Here is a 17,259-nt window from a genome sequence, read left to right as displayed (position 1 = left end):
CAAATCCACTCACAAGGTTTTGGTTGGCGTGAGGCTATAGTAGAAGACGGTGATCCTTCGGTATAGGTACACACGTGACTTTGTTTACATTTCTGGTTAAGAGAAATCCTTTTCTCCAACCCCTAACCCTAACACAAACCCCCATATATAAAAATAAAACACTTTCTTGAAATGTATCCGGTACTTATACCGAAGTTACGCCGAAGACACTTGCCCAAGGTGCCACGCAGTGGGACTGAACCCGGAACCATGTAGTTCCTAAGCAAGCTACTTGCCACACAGTCACTCCTACGCCTAGCTACTTACACACAACCACTCCACTTTACAAAATAAATTTATTTCTTTACTGCCCACAAGGGGCTAAACACAGAGAGGACAAACAAGGACAGACGAAGGGATTAAGTCGATTACATCGACCCCAGTGCGTAACTGGTACTTTATTTATCGACCCCAAAAGGATGAAAGGCAAAGTCGACCTCGGCGGAATTTGAACTCAGAACGTAACGACAGACGAAATACGGCTACGCATTTCGCCCGGCGTGCTAACGTTTCTGCCAGCTCGCCGCAAGATTAAAAACATTGTCACCGTTTATTATATTCATTATATATATATTATTTCCGATATAAATTAATGGCAATCTTGGCAATCTTTCGTCGAGCACGGTAACTTCAAAAGAACTTCCCTCGTCATACAATCGCTTTCTCTTAGTCTCTTTCGCTCTCATTACTTCAAAAGTTCCCGCAAGCCCATCTGTAAAAAAAAAAATTTTTTACGGAAATCGACGGAAAGGTCTACTAGAGACGAAAGATCGCCAAATTAATATTACTAAGAAATATTACCGATCCCTGGTAATACTGCCGTGCGCTAAATGATGTTAACCTATCGTAGGAGTAGGCTGTGGTGTTTCTACCTTTGTTTGGGAGAGTTGTTTATTTACTCTCGTCTACATGACAACCATCATGGCGGTACGTAACACGTTTATTTATCTTCTGTTATAATTCTGATCTGATCACATCCAGAATGCTTTATAGGAGTATTACATCGACTCGTTATTTTATTGACCCCCAGAAAGATAATTAACGAAGTTGACCTCGCTAAGAATAGAACTCAGTTATGTAATGAGCCTTGATGAGTGTTTTAATGAACCCTAACGACTCTACTCGTTGAATTTTTATCAAAGAATAATATTTCAGCAACTATTTCGCTGCCTTTATATTTCTAATTTCGTTTAAAATAGCATGAAAGCCACCACCTCACATTTTACCAATTTTATGTTATTTGACTAACTCGGCGTAACATGTAATTTTTTCCACAACAAAAATTCCTTACTAAGGCATGAAACAGTTATTAGAATATGATGGTACTATTCAAGAAGAGTTGTCCTGGTGCGCGCACTCGCGTACTCGCGCTAGCTAGGCGTGACTAGTCGATCCTACAACGACTACCTAGCAAAGTAAATAAAACGCAAAATAAATAATTTTTTTGGCGTAACTTCTATATAGGTACCTGAAGTACCGGATACATTTTAAGAAAGTGTTTTTGTTTATATATATGGGTGGTTAGGGTTAGGGTTTGTGTTAAGGTCAGGGTTAGGGGTGGGAGAAAAGGTTTTCTGTTATCTTCAGAAATGTAAACAACGCCACTTACGGTACCTATACCGAAGGATCGCTATTTTTTTTTTTTACACAAAGTAAATAATTTTTTTAAAACAAAGTAAATAAAACCCAAAAACACAAAATAAGGATCGACTAGTCACGACTATCTTAAGTAGTACCGAATATGATAATAGTGTCGTGGCGTCGTTTGGCTGTTTTCATTGCGGTTTCCTCCACCCATAGCTCATGAATTTTATCAATGTGTTTATATCAGAAATTACAAATTATCCCCGTTTTGCATTGTGAAAATTTATATCATATGGTATTTGTTCCGACTCTTGGAATTCAGAGTTCGTTCAAATCCCGGCGATGCTAACTCTGTTTTTCATTCTTCAAGGTTCAATAAAATTAAGTATCAGTGAAAAATTAAAGAACCAATTCCTCTGTCCATCAGAATCTCTCTCTCTCTCTATATATATATATATATATCTATCTCTATCTCTCTCTCTCAGTCCACTTCACAATAAGGAGGTGGTAAGGGTGGCTAGTCACAGCACCTCTCTATCACATTGGATACCCCTTTTGCTGCTACTATGACTGGGTACCCCTTTTTGATGCTACTATGACTGGGTACCCCTTTTCATGCTACTATGACTGGGTACCCCTTTTCATGCTACTACGACTGGGTACCCCTTTTCATACTACTACGACTGGGTACCCCTTTTGATGCTACTATGACTAGGTACCCCTTTTCATGCTACTATGATTGGGTACCCCTTTTCATGCTACTATGAGTGGGTACCCCTTTTCATGCTACTATGACTGGGTACCCCTTTTCATGCTACGATTACTGGGTACCCCTTTTCATGCTACTATGACTGGGTACCCCTTTTCATGCTACGATTACTGGGTACCCCTTTTCATGCTACTATGACTGGGTACCCCTTTTGAAGCTACTACCACTGGGTACCCCTTTTGATGCTACTACCACTGAAATCTACACCAGTAGTTCGTTTCTCCTGGACTTGTGCCTGTGACTTCCATGCTTGCCTTAGTATGCCATAACAACAGTTGTTTAAATGAGACGTAAACAAACATCACTGTTGCCTAAGTGGTGTCAATGCAAAGACACATGGAGACACAGAGACAAACACACAAGGACATCTATTCCTATAACAGGCACAGACGTGGTTGCCTGGTTAAGAAGTCTGCTTCCCAACCATGTGGCTTCAAATTCATTTCCACAACATGATACCTTTGGCAAGTGTCTTCTACTATAGCCCTGCGACTTATGATTGGATTTGGTCTGTCGTATATCTATGTGATCACGTGATCATGTGACCGACCAGACCATCAGATGTTGTTACACAATCGCTGGTCACAATGCGTTCGCATTGTTTTAGCCTTTTGAATGACGCCACCATCTAAGCGAGCAGGCCAACAGAAGAAAGAGTGGTGAAAGAGTACAGCAGGGATCACCACCCCCTGCCGGAGCCTCGTGGAGCTTTTAAGTGTTTTTGCTCAATAAACACACACAACACCTGGTCTGGGGATCGAAACCGCGATCCTCCGACCGCGAGTCCGCTGCCCTAACCACTGGGCCATTGCGCCTCCACGTATATCTATGTGTAGATGTACATATGTATGTCTGTGTGTGTCTTGTGATTGTCCTCCACCACACCAGACAGCGCCATCATACAAGCAGGGTTGCTTGTTTCCATTATTCTGTGTAAAACATGTCCGGTCTTGGAGAAATGTTTCCTTGCCTGGGAACAGGTGAGGGTTGGTGACAGAAAAGGGGACATCCGGGTGTAAAGAACCTGCCATTTCTAATCCTATTTCTTTACTACCCACAAGGAGCTAAACACAGAGGGGACAGACAAACGGATCAAGTCGATTACATCGACCCAGTGCGTAACCGGTACTTGTTTAATCAACCCCGAAAGGATGAAAGGCAAAGTTGACCTCGGCGGAATTTGAACTCAGAATGTAACAGCAGACGAAATATGGCTACGAATTTCGCCCAGCGTGCTAACGTTTCTGCCAGCTCGCCACCATCTTAACTAATCCTATCTGACCCATGCAAGCATGGAAACGTGGAAGTTAAATGATGAGGATGATGATAATGATGATGATGATATCTATTACAAGAGATGTATTTATAAGTAGTTAGTGACACATGGTAACTAGTATTGCTAGTTTCACTTTTAGTGATGACCAGTTCAGCCTTCCTCAGTTAAGTCTTGTAGCAATAATCTATCAATGAAAACCAGTGGCAAGACAGCGTGACTGGTTATAAATTCTCTACATACTATACAATTTTCGAAAGTACCTCAGGAGACATAAATCAAAATATCGTCTCATAAATATCATTATATGTTATTAAAAGAAAACACAGCATCAAATAAACTGTGCTGTAACATTGTGTCTGTATATAATGTGCTCTTTCATCACCACTGTCACCACCACCACCATCATCATCATCATCATTATTTTTTTGTCGTCTTTCCCATGTTTGCATGAGTGGGATGAAGGCTGTTGAGACAGATTTTCTATGGTTGGATGCCCTTCCTGTTGCCAACCTTTGCCTCTTTCCAAGCAAGGTAATATTTCCTGGTTACCAGACATGTTTCTGCAGAACATTGGAAATGACAGCGCTTGTATGAGAGTGACGCTCATTTACAGTTGTTACACAATGTCAAGGCAAAGTCCCTCAAACACACACTCACACACACATGCACATGTACACATACATACATATACCCATGCCAGCATACATACATATACATATATATATATATATATATATATATATACATATATACGACAGGCTTCTTTCAGTTTCCGTTAACTAAATCCACTCAGAAGGCTTTGGTCGGCCCGAGGCTATAGTAGAAGACACTTGCCCAAGGTGCCATGCAGTGGGACTGAACCCAAAACCATGTAGTTCATGAGCAATCCACTTACCACACAGCCACTCCTGTGCCTATATATATATATATATATATATTATATATATATATATATATATATATATCATCCTCATCATCATCATCATTTAACGTCCGCTTTCCATGCTAGCATGGGTTGGATGGTTCAACTGGGGTCTGGGAGCCCGAAAGCTGCACCAGTCCAGTCAGATCTGGCAGTGTTTCTACAGCTGGATGCCCTTCCTAATGCCAACCACTCCGAGAGTATAGTGGGTGATTTTATGTGCCACCGACACAGGTGCCAGACGAGGCTGGCAAACGGCCACGCTCGGATGGTGTTTTTGCCCACGCTCGGATGGTGTTTTTTTATGTGCCACCGACACAGGTGCCAGACGAGGCTGGCAGACGGCCACGCTCGGATGGTGTTTTTATGTGCCACCGACACAGGTGCCAGATGAGGCTGGCAAACGGCCACGATCGGATGGTGTTTGTTACGTGCCCACAGCACGGAGGCCAGTCGATGCGGTACTGGCTACGGCCACGTTCGGATGGTTTTCTTGTGTGCCACGTGCCACCGGCACTGGTACCACAAAGATACAAATTCCATTGATGTTCATCTATTTTGATTTGTTTTGATTTGATTTTCACTTGCCTCAACAGGTCTTCACAAGTGTCACAAGAAGGAAGGTATGCACAGGTGGACTGACTACGTCCCAGGTAGGGGCCACAGGTTATGGCCTGACTAGTCTTGCCGGATCTTCGGATGGTGTTTTTATGTGCCACCGACACAGGTGCCAGATGAGGCTGGCGAACGGCCATGATCGGATGGTGTTTGTTACGTGCCCACAGCACGGAGGCCAGTCGGTGCGGTACTGGCTACGGCCACGTTCGGATGGCTTTCTTGTGTGCCACCGGCACTGGTACCACAAAGATACAATTCCATTAATGTTCATCTATTTTGATTTGTTTTGATTTGATTTGATTTGATTTGTTTTGATTTCATTTTGATTTTCACTTGCCTCAACAGGCCTTCACAAGTATCACAAGGAGGAAGGTATGCACAGGTGGACTGACTACGTCCCAGGTAGGGGCCATGGGATATGGCCTGACTAGTCTTGCCGGGTCTTCGGATGGTGTTTTTTTATGTGTCACCGACACAGGTGCTAGATGAGGCTGGCGAACGGCCACGATCGGATGGTGTTTGTTATGTGCCCACATATAATATATATATATATATATATATATATGTGTGTGTGTATGTATATGTATGTATATGATAGGTTTCTTTCAGTCTTGCTTTATTAAGTCAGTGACCACTCACAAGGCTTTCGTTCGCCTAGGGCTTTTGTAGAAGACACCCAAGATGCCACACAGTAGAACTGAACCCATGACCATAATATTGGGAAGCTAACTTCTTCAGAAACGAACACAGTGATGATGCTGATTATACCTGAATATTTCAAACACCGCATTGCAGTTGTCTCTGATGACTACAAACCATTTCCCAGAATGACCATTTTCTCTCCAGTTTCCTTTATAATTAGCGATTGCCTCTGTAGTCTTGTTAGATGTGTTCTTTAAGTCTATCAAATTTGGCTGCAAACTATCATTCATTCATCGTCCATTCTTCCAGTCAAAGAAGTGAATAATTACAGGCACTAAGCTATCTGGAATTGTGATTACTTCTACCTGCAGCAATTCCACAATATTGTATTTTAGTCGTTTCAAGATTCTTCATAGCAGTATTAATAGAATGGTTTTATATTCTATAAACAATAGAACGCCAATTTGCGAAATAAAACTTGGTTGCCAGTGGAGATAATGTTTCCCCTCAACTTATACCATTCCATTCTTGGTCTGGCTACTTTGCTTTTGACACACTCTCTTCCGTCGCTAATTAAGTCACCTAGGTAACAATGGCTACTCCTAAGAAGACTTCCAGGCATTTGAAAGAATCTGTCTCATTCATTCTCTGACTGCTGATTGCTCCTGTGCATCCGTCGCATACAATGCTTGTCTTCATTGTTTGTCTGGCTCTGATCCCTTTCTACCTGTTGTGCATTCATAGTTTGAACTGGATACACCACGTGAAATTTCTACTTAATACTTTGTATCAAATATAGCCATTTTACTGTTGACAGCAGATTCTTCAGATCTTTCCTCACCATCATCATTTAATATCAGTTATCCATGTTGGCATGGGTTAGATGGTTTGGATCTTTTCGGTTTGAACGGCAGTTTTTTTTTAAAATAATTTCCACGTAACTAAACACTTTTAAACTTCGTATACTGGTAGAATGTGTTTATAAAACATCTTTTTCTCTTGGCTTTATTGAGAAAATTCTGTAGTTTGTAAGATATTTGTTGTTGTTTTTTTCTTCAATTTCTGCAATTTCAACCAATCAATGACGTCTATTGGGGTGAAAATATTCTGTGCCGTATGAAAATGTCCCTCGTTTAAGAAACAGATTGGGTTTATTTACATTTCTGAAGAAAAAAAGATACCCTTCCCCACTAACCCTAAAACAGATTGAAAAGCAATTGATCGATATTAGGGTCATAATAATGGGTGCCAATTTCATATGACACCGCTAGAAAAAACTGCTGTTCAAACCGAAAAGATCCGATGGTTTAACAAGAGCTGGCAAGCCAGAGGGTTGTACTAAGTTCTATTCTTTGTTCTGGCGTGGTTTCTTCTTTTTTATATCAACCATGGCCATTTTGCTCTCAGAGTGAAGGACAATATATATGGTGCTTATCTATAATGTGATGCAGTGTGATAGCAAGACATGGGTTCTTGTATGAAGAGATTTTGTAGAGGTTAGCAAGAAATGAAACCAACTTACTCAGCCAGACATGTGACATTAGTGTTCATGAATGATAGGACACAAATGAGCTGTGAGAAAACCTAATGAGATAGGAATTAGATGTAGTGTGGTAGAGAGGAAGAGAAAACTGATAGAGGCAGAAGCTGGCTAGGGAAGATCTCATTTGTATAAAGAAGTGATGAGCATGCTAAGTGAATGGAACCGGTTTGAAGAGAAAGAAGCAATGAAGACATGAAACAAAGTGGTGAAGACTGATCTTAAGAAACTCAACAGCAGGTAAAAATATGACAAAGGTGCACGATAGGGGTCACTTGAAGGTGATGGAAAAGACTTCTACGTATGGCAAAATGGACATTAAGACTGGAAATAAACAACACTGCTTGTATCACTTGCCTGATGCCAGCGCCGCCTTGACTGGCTTCCGTGTCGGTGGCACATAAAAAGCACCAATCCGATCGTGGCTGTCGCCAGCCTCGCCCGGCACCTGTGCCTGTGGCACGTAAAATGCACCCACTACACTCTCGGAGTGGTTGGCGTTAGGAAGGGCATCCAGCTGTAGAAACACTGCCAGATCAAACTGGAGCCTGGTGCAGCCTTCTGGCTTCCCAGATCCTCGGACGAACCATCCAACCCATGGAGAGCGGACGTTAAATGATGATGATGATGATGATGATGATAAACTATCGTATGATACTAAGACAAGGACGTATATACACACACATATAAAGTGGGCTTCTATCGGTTTCTGTCTACCAAAATCCACTAATGAGCCCATTATTGTATTGTTTTTACAAGAATCGCTACCCCATTATCACCCCACTTTTCTTCAACGCCCCCCTTGGAACTTTCCACTGTTCCCAAGGGAGCAGTCCTTCCCACTATAGACACCACTAGGTTACAACATTTGGAAATGTACTGCTGCCAAGTTTTATTTTAAAAATCTGTAAACTTTAAAAAGTGTCATGAAATAGCTCAGTTGGGAGAGCATTAGACTGAAGACCTAAAGGTCCCTGTTTCAATCCCGGGTTTCGGCATCCGGTGGCTGGTCTGCTTCTTTTCCAATGGAATAAGTACCAGGCTTACAAAGAATGAGTCCTGGGGGCGATTTGCTTGACTAAAGGCGGTGCTCCAGCATGGCCACAGTCACATGACTGAAACAAGTAAAAGAGTAAAAGAGACATTGTTATAATGAAACACTTTCAAAAAATTCTTTAACCCGAGGATTTAACAATATATGTACAGTTTGTGTATATTTACAAATTTTTGTACCTAAATAGAAGATATACTCTCTTTACTCTTTACTCTTTTACTTGTTTCAGTCATTTGACTGCGGCCATGCTGGAGCACCGCCTTTAATCGAGCAACTCGACCCCCGGGACTTATTCTTTTGTAAGCCCAGTACTTATTCTATCGGTCTCTTTTGCCGAACCGCAAAGTGACGGGGACGTAAACACACCAGCATCGGTTGTCAAGCAATGCTAGGGGGACAAACACAGACACACAAACACACACACACTTATATATATATATATATATATACATATATACGATGGGCTTCTTTCAGTTTCCATCTACCAAATCCACTCACAAGGCATTGGTCGGCCCGGGGCTATAGCAGAAGACACTTGCCCAAGATGCCACGCAGTGGGACTGAACCCGGAACCATGTGGTTAGCAAGCAAGCTACTTACCACACAGCCACTCCTGCACCTATGTCTAGAATAAGCAAAACAGCATAGATCCAAAAAAATTGACAGTTAAAGCTTTAGCATAAAAATTCCTGAACCCGGAACCATGTGGTTGGTAAGCAAGCTTCTTACCACACAGCCACTCTTAGGCCTATACATTATTGATATTTAAAAAAAAAAAAATTTGTATTTTTAATCAGCAGAAAATTTCCCCCCGAAATAGTTAAAACTATGCATTTGTATGTAGAGATTTATACAATTCAAATTTAAAGTTAGCTTATTAGATTTACAGGATTTATATCTCAAGTTGGTTTTGTCATTAGCCTTATTTTTGTTAGAGCAATTGGCGAAATGGAAATTATGATAATAATGGCTGCCAATTAAACAATTTTAGAATACAAAAATGCATTTTTTATTTAAAAAAAACTTCCATTATTCTTTTTTTATGTTTGTGTTAGAGCTCATAATTCGGATCAGATCAGCAATATTGTTGGTTTATATCTGTTTACTAATCTGAAAGAGGAATTACTAAAAATAGAAGGGGGCATTTACTGAGATGATGGCCTATTCATCTTGAAGAACTTCAATTTACAACGAATTAAGCAATTTACAAAAAAATATATTCTTTCTTCAAGCAATATGGACTCAAAATAGCCACCAGGCATAACACCGCTACTGTTGTTAATTTCCTCGGCATAACCTTTATCGTAATTAACTCTCTGTTCTGTCCTTCTCATAAACCAAACCAATCATTTAATTACATTCACTGTTTATCAAAGCATTCCAGAAATAAAATCAACAACATTGTTAAAAACATGTGATTTTTGATTGTCAGAACTTCTTGTTAAAGATATTCAGTGATTACACAAATTTCTACAATGATGTCTTGACTAAAAGTGCATATAATGAGAAGAAGAGAAAAAAATAAATACAAATTGAAGAAAGCAGGCGGCTTATTGGCAGCAAAAATAAAAAGCAGAATATAATTTGATATTATCTTTGCACTTTGAGTTTCTTTATAAACTATCAGTAGCAATTTAGGTTAAATTTCCTTCGTCAAAAGATAGTCTGGTTCCCTTCATTATTTTTAGAGTTCAGTTTAAAAAGAAATGAAAATTATATCAGTAATCAGCTGTTAAAATGTTCATACATCTACATATATATATATATATATATATATATATATATATATATATACATAAATTATTAGAGAGTTATCCACTATGTGGATAACTCTAGTGCTAAAAATAGCTCCGAAGCTTGGTGTTAAATTAATGGTATTATTAAATTAATATCGATTTTTCACCCTCATTTATAATAATTATATATATATACTATATGTTACATATATATTATATCATACCTTGATACTGTGTAGATTAAGATCCCCATTGACAGGCCACTGGTATTTATAGAGTGTTAAACACTTTCGGTATGCAAATTAGGGACTCCTTCAAAGAGTAACTGCTGCATTTGTTGAGTATATAAACAGTTTGACGCCTCTGATGAGAACCTAATAGGGTTCAAAAATCGATTAAGGTTGTTCATCATTTTTTCCAGTCTGCAGAGAAATGGCTAAAATTTGCCATGTTTATAATTATACCATATGTTATATATATGTATATATATATATATATGCATGCAACACACACTGCAAAGTGGCTGGTGTTAGGAGGTGCATCCTGCTGTAGAAACTACGCCAAATCAGACTGGAGCTTGGTGCAACTCTCTGGCTTACCAGCCCTGGTCAAACTGTCCAACCCATATCAGCATGGAAAACGGATATTAAAGGATGATGATGATATGTGTGTTTATGTGTTTGTGTATTTTCAGACCCTTACTGTTGACCCTGCATTGGCAAGCAAGAAAATGGATCTGAAGAAAGAACTTCAAAAGCTTCGGGCACAGTAAGTTTGCCCCTTTTGTCTTTACTTCTTTTTTGTGTTTCTCTCTTTATCTTTTCTACTCAAGGCACAAGGCCTGAAACTTAGATCGACCCCAGTACACAACTGGTGTTTAATTTATCGCCCCCAAAAGGATGAAAGGCAGATTTGACCTTGGCGGAATTTGAACTCAGAACATAAAGACAGATGAAATACTGCTAAGCTATTTCGCTTGGTGTGCTAACGTTTCTGCCAGCTCGCCATCTTATGGTATATAAATATTCTTTTCTACTCTAGCACAAGGCCTGAAATTTTGGGGGAGTGGGGGCAGTCAATTAGATCGACCCCAGTATGCAACTGGTACTTAATTTGTCAACTGTAGCAGAATTTGAACTCAGAACGTAAAGACAGGTGAAATACCTATTTCTTTAATACCCACAAGGGGCTAAACATAGAGTGGACAAATAGGGACAAACAAAGGGATTAAATCGATTATATTGACCCCAGTGTGTAACTGGTACTTAACTTATCGACCCCGAAAGGATGAAAGGCAAAGTCGACCTCAGCGGAATTTGAACTCAGAACATAAAGACAGACGAAATACTGCTAAGCATTTTGCTCGGTGTGCTAATGTTTCTGCCAACTTGCCATCTTATGGTATGTAAATATTCTTTTCTACTCTAGCACAAGGCCCAAAATTTTTGGGGATGGTGGGGCAGTCGATTAGATCAACCTCAGTATGCAGCTGGTACTTAATTTGTCGACTGCGGTGGAATTTGAACTCAGAACGTAAAGACAGATGAAATACCGCTAAGCATTTCACCCGGTGTGCTAACATTTCTGCCAGCTCGCCACCTTATGGTATGTAAATATTCTTTTCTACTCTTGTACAAGGCCCGAAATTTTGGGGGAGTGGGGGCAGTCGATTAGATCGACCCCAGTACACAACTGGTACTTAATTTGTCGACTGCAGTGGAATTTAAACTCAGAACGTAAAGACAGATGAAATACCTATTTCTTTACTACCCACAAGGGGCTAAACACAGAAAGGACAAACAAGGACAGACAAATGGATCAAGTCGATTACATCGACCCCAGTGCATAACTGGTACTTAATTTATCGACCCCGAAAGGATGAAAGGCAAAGTCGACCTCGTCGGAATTTGAACTCAGAACATAACGGCAGATGAAATTCCGCTAGGCATTTCGCCCGGTGTACTAACATTTCTGCTAGCTTGCCGCCTTGTTTCCTTCTTTATCTTTCTCTCTGCATGGCTGCCTAACTGTTTGTCTTTCTGTCTATATCCAACACTATGTCTATTTGTGTCTCAATGAATTCAAGTGGTCTAGTGGTTAGGGTGTCGGAATCATAACAACAAAGACACAAGTTCTGTCCCCAAATTACACGCCACATTGTGTCTTAGATGGTAAACGGTTCTTTTCATGTTATTCCAGTCTAGTTAGCCCTTACAATAATAAACTGGCATTCGTTCCTGAGAGAGGTCTTGTTCTTTCAGTTACTTAACATTTCAGAAACCAGAGTAAACGATGGCCTAGGGAACCTGTTGGCTTAAGACAGAGTTTAAATTCAATACAATTATATATCTGTCTCTGTCTGTTTATCTATCTATCTTTTTCTTTCTATGTTTCTTCAATTTTTTTACTTTCTAGCGATCCATCCATCCATCTACCTGTCCATTTATCTATCTATCTTTCTATCTATCTATCTATCTATCTATCTATCTATCTATCTATCTATCTATCTATCTATTTGTCTTTTTCTATCTGACCGTTCATCCATCCAACCATCCGTCTATCTATCTACCTACCTACCTGTCTCTCTGTCTGTCTGTCTATCTATCTATCTTTCTATCTATCTATCTATCTACTTACCTACCTACCTACCTACCTACCTATCTGTCTGTCTATCTGTCTATCCGTCTGTCCATCTATTCGAGCATGAAAAGGATAATGATAATGATAATATTACAGGCTTCTTTTCAGTTTCTGTCTACCAAATCCTCTCCCAAATCTTTGGTCAGTCTGGAAGTAAAAAAACATTTTCCTAAGGTGCCATTCAGTGGGACTGAACCGGAGATCACATGATTGGAAAACAAACTCTTTTAACCATACAACCTGCCTTCGCCTAATCATTTTTGGAAATAACAGGTTTTCTAATATCAAGGAACCAACTCTTGCTTTCTCTGAAGCTGGATCTCCTTTTATGTTTTCGACTCAATGGGAATTTGTGCAATGTTTGCATGTAGCTTTGCTTTCATACATATTAATGACATAAAATATGTTATCTGCAGGCTTGTGGACATATGTATTATGTAAAAGAGCCTCTTATCGCTGTGTGTGAGCTCAGTTTTATTCAATGTGTGTGTTTGTGTGTGTGTGTGTGTGTGAGCACACAACCATAGCAGCAAATCATTTGTAAACTTTGGCTGGAATAATTGTATTTATCAGTTGAGATTTTTTTACCATTCCTTATTATGTATTTATTCAGCAAGAAAAGGAACCATAGCTTTCTGTATAACCATGAGTGTGTATGTATATATATATATATGTGTATATATATATATGTATGTGTATTATATATGTATATATATATATTATATATATATATATACATATATATATATATATATGTATATATATATGTATATATATATGTGTATATATATATATATATATATATATATTATATATATATATATAATATATATATTTATATATAAGATAGAAGGTATGGTTGTTAATTCCAAGTGGTTGAATATACAAGGAAGGAGAAAAGATGAAAAAACACGGAAGATTTGTTTTACATGACTAAAGAATATATTAGAATCATCATAGCAAAAGTATTATACAATATTATACAAAATAAGATTTTTTTTCTTCCACCGTAATAAGTGGTTTCGCTGATGCTTTTCAAAGATTGAGGGTTGGATACAGTTTGGAGTTAAAGATTTTGTTTGTTAGTGGGGATTAAAGAAGATCTTCACAAATGCTAAATTATTCTCAAGAATAACAGACACAAGATTAAAAAGATGTGGTTGTCCTAACTGCAGAACATGTCCCAATCTTTTGGAAGGATCAGAATTCCTTTTTAGACAAGGGCAAATATTCAAAATTAAATCAAACTTCACTTGTGCCTCTAAAAACCTCATTTATATAATCAGATGCTCAGGCTGCCGTAAAAACTACATAGTGTCTACAGGAATGTCTGTCAGACAAAGATGTACAGACCACAGACAACAGATATCTTCCTCACAATATCGCCAGATATATCTCAGTGAACATATTGACAGTTGTGAAGAACAACTGCAACCACACAAGGCTTTGGTCGGCTTGAGGCTATAGTAGAAGACACGTGCCCAAGGTGCCAAGCAGTGGGACTGAACCCAGAACCATGTGGTTGGTAAACAAGCTATATATGTATGTACTGTAAATCCTCAAGTATAGTCCGCCCTTGAGTATAATACGCAGGGGATTTTTAGGGGAATGTACCTCTGAAAAACCTTAACCTTGTATATAATATGCACCCCTTCTCTAATTTGAGTCAAGGAGGTCTATATAATGTCGTTAGTTTGTAAAAACGTATGCGGTAATGTCCTTTATTATTGCCTTCTTTATCCTTGGTATCTGTTTAATTTCATCTTTATTTCTTCTCCATAACCTGACATTGCTTTCGTCAACATCAAATTTTTTTCCGGTGGCCCTATTATCATGCTCTTCAGCATATGATATAACTTCAAGTTTAAACATTGTTGAATAAGATCTACGAGGCATTCTATGGGCATGTAATGTATAAAATGTTTTATTGGAGATTAATGTACAGGTTCAAATCCCGCTTATAAAAAACCCTAGTAAAGACCCACAATAGTTCAAACATTTAATACTGGTATTTAATTAAGTATCTATTGTTTGCCAATACAAACAGCAGGATGAACTATTTAGCGCTAATCTATTAAGCACAATTCGTGTGTAATTAAGCCAGCAGCACCTAGTCGAACAAACATTTCCGTGCATGCGTAATACAATAATAGTGATGTTCTTAACTGTTATATGGGAATGTAAATATGTTTGCAAATTGTTTTTGTTACATGTCATTCTGTGTTCTGAATACTTTTGTTTTAATAAATGTTGCTTACTGCAAGTTATGGATGGTTATTTTATGACTTCATTGCTTTCAGACTTAGCTGAAGGTATTTAAAAAAATTTTTTTTTTATTATAAACCTGATACTTATTCTGTCGATCTCTTTGGCTGAACTACAAAGACACAGGGATGTAAACACACCAACACCAATTGCCAAGTAATGTTTGGGAACAAACATACACACACACACACACATGATGGTCTTCTTTCATTTTCCATCTACCAAATCCACTCACAAGGCTTTGGTCAACCCAGATCTGTAGTGAAGACACTTGTTCAGGGTACCACGCAGTGGGACTGAACCTCAAACCATATGTATGGGAAGCAAGCTTCTTACCACACAGCCATGGTTTTACTCTTTTTACTCTTTTACTTGTTTCAGTCATTTGACTGTGGCCATGCTGGAGCACCGCCTTTAGTTGAGCAAATCGACCCCAGGACTTATTCTTTGTAAGTCTAGCACTTATTCTATCAATCTTTTGCCAAACCGCTAAGTTACGGGGACGTAAACACACCAGCATCTGTTGTCGAGCAATGTTGGGGGGACAAACACCAACACACAAATATATACACACACATGCATATATATATATATATATACATATATGCGACGGGCTTCTTTCAGTTTCCATCTACCAAATCCACTCACAAGGCTTTGGTCGGCCCAAGGCTATAGAAGACGCTTTTTTTTTTTTTCAGTCTCAGATCATTAATTATAGAATTGGAGATTATGAAGTGTCTGTGTTGGAATCGATATTGGATTTGTGCTGACTTTGTATTTCATTTCCCAGATTCCTGACAATACAACGTGAACGTGATGTAATCCTCTATGGGAAACGCGTTAGCAACAGGAAAGATTTCCTGCCACTGCAAGAGGTTGACAAGAAGTCTAACGAGGAGATAAAAACAGAAAGTACGTCCAACCAATCTCACTCTCTCCTCTTCTATTTTCTCTTCCTGTTCATCATCATCATCATCATTATCATCATTAAATGTCAACTTTTCCATACTTGCATGGTTCAGATGGAATTTGTTGTAGCAGATTTCTGTGTGGCTGGATGCCCTCACTGTCACCTACCCTCACCTGTTCCCAAGCAAGGTAATATATATTGTGATGACTGGAAATGAACTACACTGTTTGTATAACAGTGATGCTCATTTACAACCATATGTATATATATCTATATATATATCTATATATATATATATATATGTATATGTATATGTGTATATATATATATATATATAATATATATATATATATATATATATATATATGTGTGTGTGTATATATATATATATATATATATGTGTGTGTGTGTGTGTGTGTGTGTGTATATATATATATGTATATAAATATGTGTATATATATATGTATGTATGTATGTATGTATACATATATATATATATGTGTGTGTGTGTGTATATGTATATAATATATATATATATATATATATATATGTGTGTGTGTGTGTATATATTTAATAGATCAATGTAAACAGGCTATCTCTAAATGCTATTTCTTCCTTCATATTTTCCAGAACATGTGCTGAAGCAGAACCATGCCAAAATGCAGTCCATGGTGTCTCAGTTCAGGAAAGAGCTGAAAATGATAAGCCCCAGCCCTGAATGTAAGTCGTCTTTACCAGTATCTTTGTGGAATTAAGTTGCACTGCCAACAGACACATCATCGTGATCACCACCACCATCATCTTAACATCCACTTTTCCATGCTTGCATGGGTTGGAAGAATTTGTTGAGACATGATGGTGACTTTAAAAAAAAATACCTGGAAGAAGGTAACTTGAAACTGCTTCTGTAATACAGTTCTATATTTAAGAGATGAGGAATTATGTACATTATTTACATTATTTACATTTGACGGATATTTGTCCTCATCTTGTTTGTTGTTAACACAACAGTTTGGCTGATATACCCTCCAGCCTTCATCAGGTGTCTTAACAACAACAATAACAACAACACCACCACCACCACCACCACCACCACCGAAAAATACCTTAGGAATGAGAACCCAGGTTCGAAATTTCCCCAAGATACCGGGTTCAGTTCCACTGCGTGGCACCTTCGGCAAGTATCTTCTACTATAGCTTCAGGCCGACCAAAGCCTTGTGAGTGGATTTGGTAGTCGGAAACTGAAAGAAGCCCGTCACATAT

General features: G+C 38.6%; 1 protein-coding gene across 2 annotated transcripts in view; it reads left to right on the top strand.

Moving 5' to 3' along the window:
- Positions 1-933: 933 nt before the first annotated feature.
- The window catches only part of LOC115217817 (coiled-coil domain-containing protein 112-like), a 32,047-nt gene continuing 15,721 nt past the window's right edge, over positions 934-17,259 (top strand). For both annotated transcript variants that reach the window (XM_036507803.1, XM_029787500.2), the window contains exons 1-4: positions 934-966; positions 10,875-10,948; positions 15,876-15,997; positions 16,626-16,715. In XM_036507803.1, coding sequence (XP_036363696.1) covers positions 949-966; positions 10,875-10,948; positions 15,876-15,997; positions 16,626-16,715 — 304 coding nt within the window. In that variant the 5' untranslated portion in view covers positions 934-948. The remainder of the gene's footprint in view (positions 967-10,874; positions 10,949-15,875; positions 15,998-16,625; positions 16,716-17,259) is intronic.

Source organism: Octopus sinensis, linkage group LG12, assembly GCF_006345805.1.
Source record: "Octopus sinensis linkage group LG12, ASM634580v1, whole genome shotgun sequence".
Classification (NCBI taxonomy): Eukaryota; Metazoa; Mollusca; class Cephalopoda; order Octopoda; family Octopodidae; genus Octopus; species Octopus sinensis.
Note: the sequence above shows the minus strand (reverse complement) of the source record. Positions and strands in the feature narration are given on the sequence as shown.